The following is an 18,962-nucleotide window of genomic DNA, read 5'->3' as shown; positions in this document are numbered from 1 at the left end:
CCACTTGGTTAATTTTAAAAATTATGGAGGTGCATGCTACCCTTGATCAATTTATTTAATTAGCTAATCTATATATAAAACGAAATGGGCTAAAATCTTATTTTGAGAAAGCTGTGGGCCTTCTGGGCCCACTAAAAACTATAAAAGAAAGGCAGTGTTGTGAAGGTAGTGCAGGTGGAGCAGGAAGAAGAAGCGAAAGCAATGGCTTGTTCTGCTAAAAGGTGGCTTCCGCTCGAAGCAAACCCTGATGTCATGAATCAGGTTCTCTCCATGGATCCTCCCATTGCGTTTTATTATTTGTGCTATTGTTTTTTTTTTTTTTTTTTCGTTTAATGCGATTGGAATAGTAACAACTTTTAATTTTAATCAAGAATCTTTTTCAGGATTTTAGAATTGAATACTTTTGTCTTCTCATTCTTCTTCGAATTAATGACATTCATAGTTAAGCGTATAATGATTTAGGTGATTTGCAGTTCCTTTGGGGGCTTGGGCTTGGAGAGGACGAGGCAGAATGCTGTGATGTTTATGGCTTAGATGAAGAGCTTCTGCAAATGGTTCCAAACCCCGTTCTCGCCGTGCTTTTTCTTTATCCCCTAACCACCCAGGTTTTTGTCCTTTTTCTTCTATTTCAACTCGTCATTTTCCATGTCTGTCACTTATATTCTACCGATTTTGTCAAATTATTAGAGTGAGGAAGAAAGGTTGCAGCAAGAAAATGAAAAAAAGGTTAGTGGATTTCACACTGTTATAATCTTTTCTGCATTTTTCCCTTTTCTCTGAATTGCCTGTTTTGTTTGACAACATGTGTTTTTCGGTCTCATTACTCAGTGAACAGTAGCCTAGTGAAGTTTTATTTTGGTTAGCATATAGCATAATGTCATTGAACATTAGTTAGTGAACTGCCTGCTGTGGTGTTCCGGTGCAGGAATATAGCAGTAGAGTGTACTTTATGAAGCAAACCGTTGGTAATGCTTGTGGGACAATTGGACTGCTTCACGCTCTTGGCAACTTGACTTCTGAAGTCAAGCTCGGTGAGTTGTCACCGGTTAATTCTCGCTCTGTTGAGATTTTTGATATACTGGATCATTATTTACCAGTTAGTATTGCTTTTGCCAGTTGAGGGGTCTTTCTTTGATAACTTCTTTAAATCTACTGCAAGCATGGATCCACAGCAGGTTATTCCTCCTCACCTTACCTTTTTTCCCTCTTAGTATGTTCGCACATGCAAGTTTAGACACTGTTGATCAGCTTAAAAGAAATACCCATTTTACATTTTGTAATTTATATCAGCGTGCCAAATTTCTGGAGGATGACAGAGAAATGGAAGTGGCTCATTCAGTGGCAGCATATGCTGGTGATACAGAGGTAATTTATTGATCGAAGCAACACTGTATTGGGAATTATGTGATATATTTGTGGAACTGGTATAGTTCCATGGTTCAGTTATCATATATTGTAAATTTAATCATATCTATTTGGATTAGTTTTGTTCTTGTTAGCATCTTTAATCTTTGGGTGTCATACATGAAGCATACTTAGTGGCTTTAGATAACATTTATCTTAAATCTTGTCATTATTCTTGTTATTATGTAAGCGTGTATTTGTTTTTGAAAAATGATAAATGTTTGCAAAAGTAAAGCATACTGATGGCCTCTCAACTTCACTGGAATACTAATTTGTTAGTATATGTCAACATGTTTGAGTCAAACCCTACTTCCTTCTCCAATTTATGTACCTTGAAGTTGTATGACTTGCATGCTCACGAGGATTTACTGGGAAAATAGGGTGGAAGAAGGAATTAATATATTTAATTTGACTCTATTTGCCAGGAAATATTTTATTCAGCTTCTCACTTTACCACTGATTTTTCCGTTTCAAATATTTGTAATGCAGGCATCAGACAACGCAGTTGCACATTTCATATGCTTTGCCTGTGTTGATGGTAAATTTTCTATACCATTGATTGTGTATATCACAGTTGTGTTTCTTTTTTCTTTCCATTCTCCTTTCCCCTGCATTTTTTTTTTGCATTTGATCAGGGATTGATTTTTTTCATGATGCTGTAAAAATTCATGCAGATGAGCTTTATGAGCTTGATGGAAGAAAATCGTGGCCAATATCTCATGGTCCATCTTCTCGAAGTACTTTGTTGAGGGTAAATAATATCTTTGCATTTTAAGGCCATCTCATCTTTCTGCTTGTGTACTGGAAATAATCTGTTTGTTTTGTAAATGCAAACAGAGAAAGTGTGTCTTTATCTTGTTGTCAAATGACCAGATTTATATAGTAAAGCAGCTTGGGCAATATTTATAAGCCGAACTTCCAGATTTTAGCATCTGTTTCATAGAGGATGCTTTTAAATCTATTTGGTAAATGATCCGTTTCATAGAGGATGCTTTTGAATCTATTTGGTAAATGACGCTAGTGACCCTGCTTTAATCATCTAAGCAATGAAAATTGTCTTCCCATTCCATTCCACCAGAGGGTGCTACCATTCTCAGTCCCCATTTTGCATGCATTGTGCACCTGCTATAAGACTTTTGCTTCAGGCGAGTGCATTTTTCCTGTCAAATTTGGTGGGATTGTATTTAGTCTTTGATGATGGTTTTTTCAACCCTGTGTATCTTAATCATTTCATCACGTTGATTTGCTGGGTTTGCTGACCTTCATATTATATATATATCTTCCTTTATTACAAAGTGTGTTACCCGATTTACAATTTTAAAATTACTAATATATTCAAATTACGACAGGATGCAGCTAAGGTAATACAGAGCATGATCCAGAAAAATCCGGAGTCCCTCAACTTCAATGTCATGGCCTTGTACAAGAAATCCGGGTAGATATTTTAAGGCTATTGATTTAGGCTTGTTGGGGTTATTATGTTTAGATTTTACTTTACACTACAGATCAATAGGAAGCGAGTTTTTTTTCACAATGAAACAATGTAAATAAAAAATTAAAAGGCAATCCATGATTTGAAGCGTTGTTGAAAACTTCGCATTAAGCAATACTCATTTCTGGATTGCATCTGTAAAGATCGCAGCCACTACCTGGTTGTAGGGATGTCATGGTAGTCTATAGAACAAAATTGCTGCCAGTTCAACTCATTCTTCTGTGAATCTGTATGACATAATAGAAGTGCATGTTTTTAACATTTGTTCTGCCAAGTAAATATGCGTTTAAATTAGACAACATTAAGTTGAAAATTGATTTTTTAAAGTTTAAATCTGTTTAGTAAAGAAACATTGTGAACGAGTAAAAAATAAATCTTTTTACATAATTACATCACATTGAATTAAGATGTTCGGTGAACATTAAATTAATCTTTTTATCAGTTTAGGTTAGGCTCTGGGAGTGCTGGAAATTTATGTGCTGAGATTGCTCTGTGCGTAATATAATTTGAAATATAACATCTTGAACAATATAGATCAATAATTGTATTACAAGGCTTTGGGTTTCACCTTTTTTTTTCTTTCATTTTAACATTTTTACTCAATTTTTCTTTATCAAATCACTTCCACTTTCTTTTTTCTTTCCCCCTATCATTTTTCAAGTAAGAAACACTGTTAAAGAGACGTTGGAATTGGAGACTCGAGTATTGTGCCATGTTTATTACAAATCCTTTGTTAGAAATATGGAAAAAATAAGACATAAAATGTGGAATAAAATAAGTGATACGACGAATTAAAAAATATTTTTACGAATTTAATATGACTTTCTCCATTTTAGCCCCAAATATGTAATAAAATCAGATAAAATTAGTTGGAAACTTGGGATATATTTTGTTTATATTTGAACAAGAAATTAATACATGAAATCGTTGATGGATCCCTTTTGCTTTATTCTTTTCTTCAGCTATCAAAAATATATAATACGTAGCCTGATAAAAATATTTTTATAATTGATATTTAATTTATTAATTTCGTTTTATTTTTCTTTAATCTATTTTATTTAACATTTTTATTCTCCAGCTTTTACGTTAGCATACATTGTTCGTCCAATCACCCCTTTTTCACGTTCGCACTCGTTAAGTTTTATTTGTGGATTTTATTTTAAATCTCATAAATTCATTTAAAGTCTGTAATAGTTGTGAGTATTATTGTGGAAAGCTATTCAGGGTCAATTATAAGATGCTCATCATAGAAAAAAAATACAAGATACTCAATTATTACTAGTATTTTTAATAAAAATTTAAAATTACTACACTGATATTGCTTTACATTGTGTCCTTTAAAAAATAATTTTTGATTTAAATTTTTATAATATTATTTAAAATATGAAATAAATAATGTTAGAACGATCGGTTAAAAACTAGAAATGTAAATTTTAATGACAAGGGTTTAAAATCCTGCAACAAGAGAAGCGACCAAAGTAATACAAAACATTATTCTCAGTTATTGCATCTCTTCCACTAGAGGGTTTGGCATGCAGAGAAAATACAGAGTCCTGCATAGCAAATGACCCAGGAAGCATAACAGAGCCTCTTCCACTCACTCCAGTTTAAAATAACTGATAGTAAGACAACATTCAAGCCTTATACGGGACTCGTTTCAGTTGGTGATAGTTATTAAGAATTTGACTCTAAGTCATTCGACCATATAAAACCAAGATAAGATTTATAACGACTTATTTATACACTCTTTTACTTCGAGACCCCTAATTACTATCTCACACTATATATTTATGGGTGTATGAGTGGTATAAACATAACAAATTCTTTGTTAGGATAGGTTATATCATATTAAAGATAGTTTAAATCTAGTGGATGTGGATGTGTAACCATAGTCAATATACATAAGAATGCTTTTCCACTCCTAAATAAATACTCTCACCTAACAAAGATTTTAAACAACCCCACTTCTTAATACATGAAACTTTTTCCTATATGAAAAGTCATTCCCTTGTAGGGCCCTTCATCACCTTATCCTCGTCTTCCAAGTATTTCCTTCCCAGCTGGAAGAGTGTCTCACGAGGCTGTATTCTTAGAAGTCATTGCAAAATAACTACACACTAACATCTTAATTCAATCCATGGCTTCCTTTACCCTCCTTATACCAACACTTATCTCTCTTCAATTTTATCTTCTTTCCTTAGCTTTTGCAAACGTTAATATTGATTCCACACTTTCCACCGCAGACAATGGTGTGTGGCGTTCACCTTCCGCTCATTTTGCCTTTGGGTTTCGCCCATTCAATAATGATACAGATCCCAAAACCAAGCTCTTCATGGTTGCCATATGGTACGACATGATACCCGACAAGACCGTTGTTTGGAGTGCAAAAACAGACAACAAACTTGCGACAGCACCAACGGGATCACAGGTTCGGATCACATCAGCGGGGCTAACTCTAGCAGGTCCCAAAGGAGATTCCATATGGACATCAAACTTGGAAGGTATAATTGTCTCCGTAGGATCTATGCTTGATACTGGCAACTTTGTTCTACTCAATCAGAACTCTGAAAAGTTGTGGCAAAGTTTTGAGAACCCCACAGACACCTTGTTGCCTAATCAATCTCTCCAACCCGGAGGCACGCTAACTTCTCGATTGACAGACACCAATTACTCAAGTGGAAGGTTCCAACTTTATTTCGAGGATGGTAATGTGTTACTGAGTACTCTTGCATGGCCTTCTCCACTGAAATACAACTCGTATTATGTGCTGGATGCCTCTGGTGCTGCTTCAACATTAGTGTTCAATGAGTCTGGGGATATCTATGCAAAGACCACAAATGGGACTACAATCCAACCTCAAGGTTCGCAATGGAATAGCACGGATCTCGATCCTGAGGTGAATTACTACAGAGCAACGCTTGACTTCAGTGGAGTTTTCACGCAGTATTATCATCCACGGAACAGCACTGCTCAACCAGGGTGGAAAATCATGAGGTATGTTCCTGACAACATTTGCAATGAAATATTTTATCAGTATGGTAGCGGTTCCTGTGGCTATAATAGCTACTGCTCCATGGAAAAAAATAGGCCTACCTGCAAATGTCCTTATGGGTATTCGCTGTTGGATCCAAGTAATCAATTTGGTGGATGCCAACCCAATTTCACCCTCGCTTGTGGAGCCGATGTTCAAACACCGCCAGAGGAACTATATGAAATGCATGCCGCTCGAGATTTTAATTTTCCTTTGGGGGATTATGAAAGGATACAACCTTACTCTAGACAGGACTGCCGGCAATTTTGCTTGCAGGATTGCATGTGTGCTATGGCCATTTCAGGAGGCGACACTTGTTGGCTGAAGAGATTTCCCCTTGGTAACGGTAGACAACAACCAATCAGTGATCAACATTTTGTCTATATCAAAACAAGAGTTATTCGCAACTTTTATCCAGGTGCAAACATGGAACTTCCCCTGTCTCCGGATTCAAAGAAAGAATATAAAGCTAAGTTGTTTCTTTTGGGACCACTTATTGGTTCTCTTGTCCTTAACAGTATTCTCCTAGCTACAGTTGCTTTGTTTTTTCTCATGAAGCCAAAAGTGAAAAGAGTTCCCATAACTTCTTCTAGTCCTTTGGAAACAAATTTGCATTCGTTTACTTATGAAACATTGGAAAAGGCCACATGGAATTTTAAGGAGGAAATAGGCAGAGGTTCTTATGGCATTGTTTACAAAGGGCAACTAGAAGCAGGTTCTTGTCATCTGGTTGCTGTGAAGAGATTGGACAGATTGGCACAAGAACGAGAGAAGGAATTTAGGACTGAATTGAGTTCCATTGGTAGAACCTGTCACAAAAATCTGGTCAGGTTGATTGGATTTTGTGACGAGGGAATGAATAGAATATTGGTGTATGAGTTCATGAGCAATGGTACTCTTGCAGACATCCTGTTTGGACAATCCAACCCCAAATGGAATGTAAGGGTTGGATTTGCTCTGGGGATTGCAAGAGGGTTGGTGTACTTGCACGAAGAGTGTGACACTCCCATTATTCATTGTGATATAAAACCTCAAAATATACTGATAGATGAGTATTTGAATCCAAAGATATCTGACTTTGGGCTGGCCAAGTTGTTGTTGTCTGACCAAAGTAGAACCACCACTATGATCCGAGGAACTCGAGGATATGTGGCTCCTGAATGGTTCAAGAATGTTGCTGTGACGGTTAAAGTGGATGTTTACAGCTTTGGGGTAATGTTGTTGGAAATAATTTGCAGCAGAAGAAGTGTGTTGATGATGGAGTCAGGGGAAGAAGAGAAGGCATTGCTGACAGATTGGGCTTGTGATTGCTTTATGGAAGGGAAAATAGATGTTCTGGTGGAGAACGATGAAGAGGCCTTATCTGACTATGTGAGGCTACAAAAATGGGTAAAAATAGCAATATGGTGCATTCATGAGCAACCTGAAATGAGACCAACAATGGGGATGGTCATGCAAATGCTAGAAGGCTTTGTTGAAGTCCCTAACCCACCATCTCCTTTCTCATACGTTCCATGCCTTAACTAAACAAATTGTAGGGGAAAAGGTGGTCCCATGGCTATTTCTATTCTATGAATCAGGAGAGCATCAGGTTGATATTATGACATCTTGCTCCATTATACAACTTTTTATTAATGATATAATAAAGAATATTTTTGTCATTTCATATAAAATTTAAAATTTTAAGTATAGAAATACGGTTGTATCAATTCCTCCTGTACGATTTTTAAGCACTATACATGCATGTTTATTTTGTATTTTCTTTTGTTTTTATGTACGTCATTCAAGATGTCATAGTCTGAAATATATGGAGGAAGCATTCTTATTCTTAGCACCTAGAGTTTCAGTATTCCCCGAGCCTGTAAATATACCTACTACAAAGAGTCTCATAGTGTGCATTTTGTAAAAAAAATTCAAAATCAAGTTATCAATTAGTTTACAAGATTAACACAATTTATATATATTTTCCATAATATAAGCACTCATCTTCAATCACGATATCTTTGTTAAAATAATATTAAATAAAGAGTAATGATATACACACCACTCATTTTCATCAAACATCCAAATATTATCTATGTTTAACTCTTTTTTTGTTTGTTTATTCTTTTATAACGAGTGGTGGGATTGAGTTGGGTGTATTATAAAACCATTTCTGAAGGTGGAATAAGTCCACTCTGGTCTATACTTAGCTCAAGTAAAAGCTATGAAGTTGGATGGAGGACTATAGGGATATTTGATTCTTCTTCTAGCACTGATTCATTTTGCATGGGATTATCCACATGCAATGGATCAAAGTGCTTCCCACAAAGCTCAAGCAGAAGTCAAGGTTGGCCAACTTCTTCTCTGTAGAAGCTTATACCTTGGGGGGTGTTGACGTCATCTTGGGAATGTCGTGGTTGGAGACTGTTGGAGACGCCACCATTGATTGGCGTCGAAAGATAGAGTGTTTCGAAGATAAAGGTGAGGTCGTTACTCTAAAGGGCAGCACCTCCATGGCTTTTCAATCACACCAGCTCCACAAGGAGTGCTTCATAAAATGGTCGTTGATGAAGATCATATTACCTCGAGGGAGAGAGATCTTTCACTAGATTTATGTGAAGTTTTGACCACGCATGAGGTTGTCTTCCAACCGTACCAAGAGCTTCTGCATGAGCGATCCACCTTGGTTAAGAAGGATGACTCTTGGAGGATGTGCATGGATTTTTTGCCCTAAACAAAGTGATTGTATTGGATAATATTCTCCTCCAGTACCTTTCGGGTGATACCCAGTGGACTCAACTCGTTCTGCAGAATGATTTCTCCTTTGGAAGTTAACCTATCGAGGAAGCCACTTTAGATTCTTCAACAACCATTCGTTCCAAGTTTCCATGTGATATGTTTGTGGAACTGGTATAGTATCATAGTTCAGTCATCGTTTATCCTATCAGTTTGGATTAGTTATGTTCTTGTTGTTAGCATCTTTAATCTTTAGGTGTACATGGTGCATACTTAGTGGCTTTAACATTTATCTTTAATCTTGTTATTATGCAACCTTGTATTTGTTTTGTACAATGGTAAATGTCTGCAAACGTAACGCATACCGATGGCCTCTAAACTTCACAGGGACACTAATTTGCGAGTACATGTCAACATGTTCGAGTAAAACTACTTCCTTCTCAATTTTATCTACCTTAATGTCGTATGACTTGCATACAATGTTCACGAGGATTTTTCTGGGAAAATAGGGTAGAAGAAGTTCCTTTTTAAATGGGAAGAAGGAATTAAAATATTTAATGACTCAATATTTGAAAATTATATCTTATTTAACTTCACATGATCTGACCACTGATTTCTCTGTTTCAAACATTGGTAATGCAGGCATCAAACCATGGATAAGCGGGTTTTTTTATTTATTATTATAGAGCAATTTCACAAGTTATTTACTGTGATTAAAATTTAAAAAAATATTAAAATAGATAATTCGTGTTGTGTTGAAGTGTTACAACTTCAATTGAAATGAAATTTGATTATACACGATTTCTTCCTAATAAAGAGAGTGGTACATTGAGCATGACTTATTCATTTGGTTAATCTTTTAAAATTTTACCTATTTGAGTAATTAATAAGTAAAATTGTAAATGGTAGAATTCCCTACAGAGGCCGCATTTAATATGCTTTGCCTGAGTTGATGGTAAATTTTGTATAGAATTGATTCTGTCTATCACCGTCATTTTATTTCTATTCTCCTTTCTTTTGCATTTAGTTTTTGGTTTTTATCAGGGATTAACTTTTTGCATGATGCTGTAATAACTCATGCAGTTGACAAAGTGTTTGTTTATATTGTTTTCAAATGACCAGATTTCTGTAGCAATAGTTTAATAGATGAAGCTTTTGAATTTATTTGGTAAATGACGGTATAGTGAGTCTGCTTTAACAATGAACCTCTTCCTCTAATTGTCTTCACATTCTTTTCCACCACAGGGTGCTACCATCCTTAGATAAAAATTTAAAAGGCAATATTCCATGGTTTGAAGTTGTGTAGAATACTTTGCACATATTACTAAGCAATACTCATTTCTGGATTGCAACTGATTGTTCTCTGAATCTGTATGACATATAAAAGAAAACCTAAAAAAAATGATGGTTTTTAAAACTAACTTAGGGTGTGGAGAATCTATTATGTTTGGAAAAAAACGCTAGTGTTAGGGAAGTTTTATCTGAATTTGAGTGTTTTGATTACGACGGTAGGTCTGAAGAATGGAGAGTTGAGAAGAAGACTGTTTAGTTCGCGGTGGAAGGGGAATAGATCTTGAAAGGCGGCGAATTAATTCTGATGCAAAGAGTCAGAACGATGCTTTGGAACCGAGGAAAGAGGGTATAATCATAAAGAAAAATGGGACGCGTAAGACTAACAGTTACCTGAAAGGAATTAATCGCAGAACGACTTTCGAAGGGACATGGCCAAATGATCTAATTTGTAGTGGGTCGGTTCAGGCCCAATTGAGACCAAAAAGTTGGGTAGGAGAAACTCTAGGGCTTGGCCCAAATGACGACGTGACGAAACACGCTGGGAACGTGGCGGTCGGTGGCGCGACATGTTTGGTGGGTCTCGGTAGGAATGTAACTAGAGGGACGACGACAATGTAACCAGAGGGGACGACAACGACGTAACCAGAGGGGATGACGACGAGGTGGTGGGAAGCGGTTTGGGAGTCGATTCTTTCGCGAGCTTCCCTGTGATGCCAACAGAAGGGTGTGACGGCGACAAGGGAGCTGCAATAGGCTACGACGCTGCAAGTTCTGGGCAAGTATGTGTGGGGTTCAAGGTGAGACAACAATCACTGCGGAGAAGATGAGCATTTTAGGGTCTATGTGGAAAGGCGAGAAGGCAGTTATCGGCGGGTCTACTGCAGTTTTTTTCCTCCTAGGGTGAAGGTCAGCGGGTCAGATTCCTTCTTTTCCAGTTGCCCAGTGGGGAGGATGTTGGCCAACATTGGTGAAATGGATGGAATTACGTACCCATTAAGAGATGGAAGTGTACCAGTGATTGAGAGGGTATCTAAGTCCGCTTCATCAAGCGAGCTAAGGTTAGAGATCTTCATCTCGAACAGTGCCGTTAGAAATGGTAATAATTTGGTGTGGATGAAAAATGATTACAGAGAAGCCATGAAAATGTGGAACATTGGTAAGGAGATGTGTTTCACTTTCTTAGGGAAGAATAAGTCGTTTTAAACATGCTTCGTTCTTTGGAAGATTGGAACAACAAGAGTAGACTGGTGGAGATTTGTGTTTCTGATGACGAGTCTAATTAGTATGAATATAAGTGGGTTAGGAGAAAACATTAAAATAAAATATTTACGTGATTTGATTCGAAGCGAGGAGGTTGGAATGGTTTGCTTACATGAGACAAAGTGCTCTGAGTTTGGTAAGGAGAGTTGCTACCATTTGTGGGGTTATAACGAAATCGATTGGGTCGAAATCGAAGCCATTAATTATGCAGGAGGAATTATCACCACGTGAGAAGAAATTGTTTCAATTTGACAAGCTCTTTCAAGGGGAGATTTTTTTTCAGTTGTCAAAGGTGTTTGGAAGGTAGGAGTAGGGGTACAAGTTATGATAGTGAACGTGTATAGTTTTGGTTCGTTGAAAGATAGAAAGGAGGTTTGGGAAGAGATATGTGAAATCAGGAAGAGTCAACAGAACAGAGTGTGGTGTGTCATTGGTATCTGATTATAGTAGAGAAATTGCTCGGTTTAACGAATTCATCAAAAAGTTCGAGTTGTCGGATATTTCGATGGTTGGAAGAAAGATTACTTGGTACAAGCTGAAAGGGTCAGTTAAAAGTAGAATAGATAGAATCCTGGTTTCTAGGGAATGGTTGGATGTTTGGCCGAACAATAAACAATTCGTTTTCAACAGGTCAATATTTGATCATTGTGTCCTAGTGCTTAGAGTTTCGTCGATGGATTGGGGGTCAAAACCCTTTAGGAGTTTGGATGTGTGGCAAAGAGATGGAAGGTTTTTAGCTTTCGTTCATAGTAAATGGCAGAATTATGAGGTGTACGACGAAGGATTGCTCGTATTAAAAGAAAAACTAAAAAAGTTAAAACTAGATATGAAAATTTGGAATAGAGAGGTCTTCGGGAATGTTAATCAAACAGGGGAAATTTTACAAAAGAAAATACAAGAGGTAGATGCAAGAGATGATGAGGACAATTTAGATGAGTCTGGGAGGGAGGAGAGGAGAATCCTGTTAGTCGAACAAAGTCAGAATTTCTTCAAACAGGAAGCGATTATGCGTAAAAAAGCATGTACAAAGTGGTTAAAACAAGGAGATCTAAATACTAAATTCTTCCATTCGTTTGTGAAGTGGAGGAGAATGAGAAACGGGATCAACAAGGTAGAAGTGAACGATCAGTGGTGTGATGATAAGGAGAAGGTTAAGGCTAAGGTTAAAGAGTTCTTTAAAGCCATATTTGATGGGATGTCTAAGTCTCAAGTTAAGTTGGACAATGTTCGTTTCAACTCCATTTCTGATGAAGATAATGCGTTGCTGGTCAGAGTTGTTTTTGATGAGGAAGTTAAGGATGTAGTTTGGAGATGTGATAGTTTGAAGAGCCCTGGTTTAGACGGTTTCAATTTTAGCTTCATTAAATTTTGTTGGGAGTGCCTTAAGGATGATTTCGTTTTGGCAGTAAAAGATCTTTTGGTCAATGGAAAGTGGCCTAGGGGGTCAAATGCTTCGTTTATTTGTCTGATCCCTAAGACAAATAATCTGCAACAACTTAGAGATTTCAGACCCATCTCGCTGGTAGGGTGCGTGTATAAAATCATCTCAAAGATTTTGTCTATTAGGGTGAAAAAGGTGATTAATAAAGTCATCGATGCTAGGAAATATGTTTTCTTGAAGGAATGGGGCTTATGGATGGTGTTCTAGTGGCCAATGAAGTCTTAGATGAGATGAAAAGGAAGAAGAAAAGTTGTGTTTTCTTCAAGGTGGACTACGAAAAGGCTTATGACTACGTGAGGTGAGATTTCATTTATTATATGTTAGGCAGACTTGGTTTCTACTAAAAGTGGATCTCCTGAATTAAAGCTTATTTGAAATCAGCATTAATGTTAGTTCTCATAAATGGGAGCCCTACTAAGGAGTTTATTCCAAAAAAGGGCTTGAGACAATGAGACCCTCTTGCACCGTTCTTGTTTCTTATAATGACTGAAGGTTTAACTGGGGTGTCTAGGACCAAAATTGAGAAAGACTTGGTGGATTGGAGATTGACAAAAAATTGATTAAGGTAAACATGCTTCAGTATGCAGACGACACCTTGTTCTTCAGTAAAGCAAGTATTAAAAGCGTGTATCATATAAAGGTCATTCTGAATTATTTTGAGTTGGCTTCTGGTCTTAAGATGAATTTTCTCAAGAGTAGAATTCGCGGGATATGGGTAGATCAGAATGAGATTCTCCATTTCGCGATTATTTTAAATTGCAATGTGATGAAATCTCCTTTCAAATACTTGGGGATGCGTGTAGGGGGTGTCATAAGAGGGGAGTGTTTTGGGATGAAGTGGTTAGTAGAATAAAGAGCAGATTAGGCAAGTGAAAGGGTAGATTCATCTTGATGGCTGAGAGGATCCGTCTGATTAAATTTGTCTTGTCGTCTATCCTACTATTTTATCTCTCTTTGTTCAGATTGCCATCTATTGTGATTAAGAAAATAGTTAGTCTGCAGAGGAATTTTTTGTGGGGATGGGAGTCTGAAGGGAGGAAGATTGCATGGGCTGCTTGGGATAAGGTTTGCTTGTCCAGGGATGCGAACAGTCTTGGCATTATAAATGTTAGGTAGTTCAATATGGGTTTGTTGGGAAAATAGATTTGAAATGGTGGGTTATGGAGGGAGGTTATTGAGTCTAAGTATGGGAGTTGGAGAAGTCTGAAAGATCAGAGGGTCAGGAACAACAAAGCCTCTTTGTGGTGGAGAGATTTGGAAATCAGAGGAGTGGGGAGGGAAGTTTGAAGACTGTTATAATTGGGAGGTTGGAAAAGGGAGAGATATTATGTTATGGGAAGACGACTGGGTCGGATTTGGAGTCTTGAAAAATATATTACCGAGGTTGTTTTCTCTATTTGATAATAAGGAGGGAAAGTTAAGCGACTGCGGAGTTTGGGCAATAATGTTTGACAGTGGAACTTAACTTGGAGAAGAGGGCTTTTTTCTTGGGAAGAATCTCAGGTATGCCAGTTGTTTGAGGTGATATCCTGTAAGAGCCTCGCCTTGGAGACTAAGGACAAATGGGTTTGGAAGGGTTTTGAGTTTGCAGAGTTTTCCATCAAGTCTGCTTATGGTTTATTAAGGGGAGAGGAAGTAAAGGATTTTCGAGGATGTTAAACTTTTTCTGGAGGATTAAGGCTCTTCGTTCAGCTTATGTTTGAAAACAAGATTGCTACCAAGGTCAACCTGGAGAGACGAGGGGTTCAGGTTGAGAGCAATCTTTGTTGTTTGTGTAGGGTGTCAGAGGAGTCGACAAGTCATCTGTTCTTTGGTTGCAAAGTCGCTTGGCTAGCTTGGAATATTGGTTACGCTTGGTTAGGAGTGAGTTCGGTAAATCTTCTCTCACCTGGGTCACATTTCGAACAGTTTAAAATTCTTGATGCGACCACTTCAGTTAATATTGTTTTGGGTAATGTTTGGATTGTGTTGGTAAGCGAGATTTAGTGATGGAGATCAAGCTCAAGAGGACATGGAGGCCAATCAACAAGATCAAGAAGAGGTGGAGGCACAAATGGAGGACGCCCATGGAGGTCAAAGTCCACCTCAAAGGATTACAAGAAGCATGTTCAAAGCTTTGGGAGCTAGAGGACATTTATTTTCTCTTTTTGTAATTTCTTTAGTTGGAGGTGCTTAGAGGGAAACATTAGAAACCTCTTTTGTTTTAGCATCTTTTAGGCTTTAGTTAGGAGCTTTAGGAGGGGGGGTGTATTAGTAGATAGGTGTAGGAGTAAATAAGGAGGTGCCAAAGTGAGAGAAGGGATCACACCTTCCTCATGCTTTGTTTTAGGCGCAAATTCTAGAAGCTTTTTAGGAGGGAGTTTTTGAATTTGTGTAGCTTACTTTTCAGCACCTTAGGCTATAAATAGAGGTGCTCTCTTTGTAAAATTCAGATTGGAATTAATCTAAGAAAACTCTACTCAAATTTTGAGTGACCTTTGGAGAGCTTTTGGAGCCTTCTTCTCTAGTCTTATCTTGATGGATCAATGGAGTCCTCAAGTGGCGGCATCACTCTCATCTAGGAGCATTCCACACTTCTAGTGGCGAGATCATCCATCCTCCTTCCATCTTCATGAGCATTCTCTTCTCCTTCCTTTCTTCTTCTTCAATTGTTCATGTTGCTTTGTGTTCTTGAGTTTTTCAGTTTTGGTTTTTCTATTTTCCAGCACTTTGTTCTGTTTTGTTCTTAATTCTGTTCGGTTCATATGAATTGTTGTTTAATTTTGTTCGGTCATTCCAGTTTTCATTCCTTTGTTGATTCAATTTGACAATATTTGGTTCATCCAAATGAGTTTGGGATTTGGTACTAGTTTTTGGTGAGTTCTTGTCTTAGAACAATGATCCAACTCTAAGAAAAGTGCCTCTATATTTTCCAGCTCAAGGTGATTCCTAAAAATGTCAAGAATCTTGTTCTATGTGGCTATTGGAATCACATCATGTGGTATCATGAGTCTTAGGTTTATTCTTGTTTAATTGTTGAGTTGTGTGCACTTTATTTCAAGAGCTCTTTTAATTTTCTTGCAATTTAAGTTTCTGTTTTAGAATTTTACTTGAGTATTCTTGCTGTTTTTTTCTTTTACACCAAGTGCTTGTGAAAAGGTTTATGGCACTCATTCTTCTTATGAGTATGGTTGCTCTTTTGGAATGGCATTATCCTTCCTAGAGTTTACCTTAAGCTTCCTTTCACTTGTTGTTAAAATTTGTGTTGTGTCTTTTAATTTTGTAATCATGTCAAGTTTTGTCTTAGTCATGTTATTCCATAATTGTCATTACTTCTAGTAGTACTTTTATTGTTTTTGATTGTTTCTTGCTTTAGTGTCATATAATTTTCTGAATTGATGTTGATCCTTTGTGCATTTTCTTTTTAGAATTGAGTTCATACTTGTATTCTAGACCTATACAAGTTCCAATACATCATTTTCTATTATGTCTTTGCTAGTTCATCATCCTGTTTTTTATTCCTATTAGGATTCCTCTGTTTCTGAAAAAGTGCTTACTGTTTTTCCTTATTGCAATTGATTTACTTACTGGAAAATTCTGAAATCCTGGATTTGAGATATTCAAAGTGTTAGAAATGAATAGAAAAAAGAATCATTCAAAAATACGAAGTACACAAAAAATGATAAATAAAATAAAAAAAGTGTACATTTCTGCCGAAAAAAATACGGTAATCTGGCAGCGATTTTGAAAACTTTATTTCTCTCAATTGGCTTACTGTTTTTAATTGATTCCAGTGCCATTATTGAGTTAACATCTTGAAGTTTCTGTGGTTTAAATTTCATAATCCAGTTCGCTCTACATCATTCCAGTTAAATCAGTGAATATCAAGCACAATTTGCATTAAAAAAAAAATTTCCAGTAGCTAAAATTTTTGTTTTCTTCATCTACTCTAGTGCTTTTCCTTAAGTATTCTTTTGTGTGCCTACTTTTCTCATTGAGTTCTTTTTTTTCTTGATTGTCTTTCATTCTTACTCTTTGAGTTTGTCTTACATATAGTATTCCTTTTGCAATTACCTTTCCTTGCTTATACCTTTTCTTGTTTGTCTTTATTGTTTCATTGGTTTTGTGGTGGTTGCTCTTGAGATTGGTGTGCTTGCTTTGACATATTTCATTTGAGGATTCCAAGGCCTCAAGATCAGATTGGTGCAAGAACATTATTTCTTTGAGAGTGATCTCTTTTTTCAGCCTCATTTCACTTAGGCAGTTTCATTGCCAAGCTCACTGTTTTTGCTAATTTTTTTAACTTGTTTGCTGTTTTGTGTGTTTGCTGTTTTTAATTACAAATGGCTGGATTTTCAAGTGATGCATCCTACAAGCAGAATTCTCCTTCCAAAGCTTCAATTCTTGGTGAATTACATGAAGCTCAAAGAACAATTAGACGGTTGGAGGAGAAAATGCAAAAGATGGAGGTCCAACAAGCTAGACCATCTCCTTCTATCCATGATGGACATCATTCTCATAGACCATCTTCAAGAGCTTCTTCAAATGATGTTGGCCGTGAAGATGAGCATAGGAGAAGGAGACCTCCACCCCAAGTCCATGGACAAAGACATCATCACCAAGGGGAAAGAATTCACTACGGCAATGGCTTCTATCATGATGCAAAGTCCAAGCTTCCTTCGGTCAAGTTACCTTGTTTTAATGGTTCTAGTGATCCAAATGTATATTTAGATTGGGAGGCTAAGTGTGAACAAATTTTTGAGATCCATGAGATCCAAGATGAGCATAAGCTCAAGCTAGCCACCCTAGAGTTTAGTGATTATGCCATGAAATGGTGGCATGGAATTGTAAAGGACATTATCTATCACAAGGGTCCTCCCGTGGACTCTTGGAACTCTTTAAAGGATCATATGCGCGCTAGGTTTGTGCCCCCACATTTTAGGAAAGACCTTATGTTGAGACTCCAACGGTTTCAACAAGGCACGCTAAATGTGGATGAATATTATAAGGAGCTTGAGACGCTTGTGCTTAAAATTGAATTAGAAGAAAGTGAAGAAGCCATGGTTGCTAGGTTTGTGAGCGGTCTTAGGAAGGATATTCAAGACATTGTTGAGTTACAAGAGTATTCATCATTGGGCTCTTTAGTTCATCTTGCAATGAAGGTGGAAGCCCAACTTGCTAAGAAAAACTCTTTTAAAAATGCTTCCAATGATGGATACTACTCCAAGTCTTGGAGAAACAAAACTTCTTTTTCTAAACATCCTTCCAAAGATTCTTCTTTCAAACCCAAGGAATCTAAGCCATCAACTTCTAGACCTAAGTCTCCCACTAGAACATCTAATACTAAATGCTTTAAATGTATGGGTTATGGTCATATTGCTGCAAATTGTCCTTCCAAACGAAGTATGTACATGCATGAGGGCATTGTAGTTAGTGAGCATGATTCGGATTCTCCTAAGCATTCATTGCATTCTCATGCATCTAGTGAGGAAGAGAGTGAATGTCCACTTGAAGGGGACTTGTTAGTTGTGAGAAGACTTCTTGGACAAGTTTCACAACCTTTTGATGAAAGTCAAAGGGAAAATATTTTCCATACAAGATGTCTTATTCAAAACAACATTTGTTCCTTGATAGTGGATGGGGGTAGTTGTGCAAATGTGGCTAGTACAAGAGTAGTAGATAAGCTTGGATTGCCTACTATCTCTCATACAAAGCCCTACAAATTACAATGGCTTAGTGAAGTAGGAGAAATAATTGTTAATAAACAAGTCCTCATCCATTTCTCCATTGGAAAATACAAAGATGAGGTATTATGTGATGTTGTGCCCATGGAAGCCACTCATGTTCTTTTGGGAAGGCCTTGGCAATTTGATAGAAAAGTTTTACATGATGGCTTTACCAACAAACTATCTTTTGAATTCCATGGTCACAAGGTTACTTTAAAATCTCTCTCTCCAAGAGAAGTCCATGAGGACCAAGTTATCATGAAGAAAAAGAGGGAGAGTGAAAAAGATAAAAAAGATAAGAGTTCTAAGCCTACACTCCTTGTGTCTAGGCGTGAAATTGAAAGGGAAATAGTGGCTCATCATCCTCTTTTTTTAGCCATCCCTAGAACTCTTAGAGTAGAATCACTTGTTGATAGTTCTCATTGCTTGGAAAATTTGGTAGAAGAGTTCCAAGATGTGTTTCAAGATCCTCCAAATGGACTTCCACCTTTGAGAGGGATTGAGCACCAAATTGATTTGATACCGGGCTCTTCTTTACCAAATCGTCCAGCATATAGGACCAATCCAAGTGAAACCAAGGAAATTCGCCAACAAGTTGAGGCTTTGATTGAGAAAGGG

The 18,962-nt window shown here is 37.1% G+C and overlaps 2 protein-coding genes across 2 annotated transcripts; both read left to right on the top strand.

Moving 5' to 3' along the window:
- The first annotated feature begins 107 nt into the window (after positions 1 to 107).
- On the top strand, positions 108 to 3,157 carry LOC137809937 (ubiquitin carboxyl-terminal hydrolase 3). The gene is made up of 9 exons (XM_068610998.2): positions 108 to 261; positions 474 to 605; positions 688 to 726; positions 926 to 1,031; positions 1,117 to 1,175; positions 1,291 to 1,365; positions 1,894 to 1,942; positions 2,079 to 2,155; positions 2,754 to 3,157. Exons 1-9 carry the CDS (start codon positions 202 to 204, stop codon positions 2,841 to 2,843), a joined length of 687 nt encoding a protein of 228 aa, XP_068467099.2. The 5' UTR covers positions 108 to 201; the 3' UTR covers positions 2,844 to 3,157.
- Positions 3,158 to 4,943: 1,786 nt separating this feature from the next.
- On the top strand, positions 4,944 to 9,100 carry LOC137809934 (G-type lectin S-receptor-like serine/threonine-protein kinase LECRK3). Its single transcript, XM_090297975.1, has 2 exons — positions 4,944 to 5,890; positions 5,984 to 9,100. Exons 1-2 carry the CDS (start codon positions 5,034 to 5,036, stop codon positions 7,452 to 7,454), a joined length of 2,328 nt encoding a protein of 775 aa, XP_090154101.1. The 5' UTR covers positions 4,944 to 5,033; the 3' UTR covers positions 7,455 to 9,100.
- The last annotated feature ends 9,862 nt before the right edge of the window (positions 9,101 to 18,962 follow it).

Source organism: Phaseolus vulgaris, chromosome 2, assembly GCF_051622355.1.
Source record: "Phaseolus vulgaris cultivar YP4 chromosome 2, ASM5162235v1, whole genome shotgun sequence".
Lineage (NCBI taxonomy): Eukaryota > Viridiplantae > Streptophyta > Magnoliopsida > Fabales > Fabaceae > Phaseolus > Phaseolus vulgaris.
The sequence above is the reverse complement of the archived record's forward strand: the minus strand, read 5'-3'. Positions and strand labels throughout refer to the sequence as shown.

What these genes read in the sequence shown, in the direction of transcription:
- LOC137809934 (XM_090297975.1), top strand. Translation starts at nt 5,034, where the DNA reads ATGGCTTCCTTTACCCTCCTTATACCAACACTTATCTCTCTTCAATTT. An exon ending in CCAGGGTGGAAAATCATGAG is followed by an intron (nt 5,891 to 5,983) that starts GTATGTTCCTGA and finishes GGAAAAAAATAG; the next exon opens with GCCTACCTGCAAATGTCCTT.
- LOC137809937 (XM_068610998.2), top strand. Translation starts at nt 202, where the DNA reads ATGGCTTGTTCTGCTAAAAGGTGGCTTCCGCTCGAAGCAAACCCTGAT. An exon ending in AGCAAGAAAATGAAAAAAAG is followed by an intron (nt 727 to 925) that starts GTTAGTGGATTT and finishes GTTCCGGTGCAG; the next exon opens with GAATATAGCAGTAGAGTGTA. An exon ending in CAAGCATGGATCCACAGCAG is followed by an intron (nt 1,176 to 1,290) that starts GTTATTCCTCCT and finishes AATTTATATCAG; the next exon opens with CGTGCCAAATTTCTGGAGGA.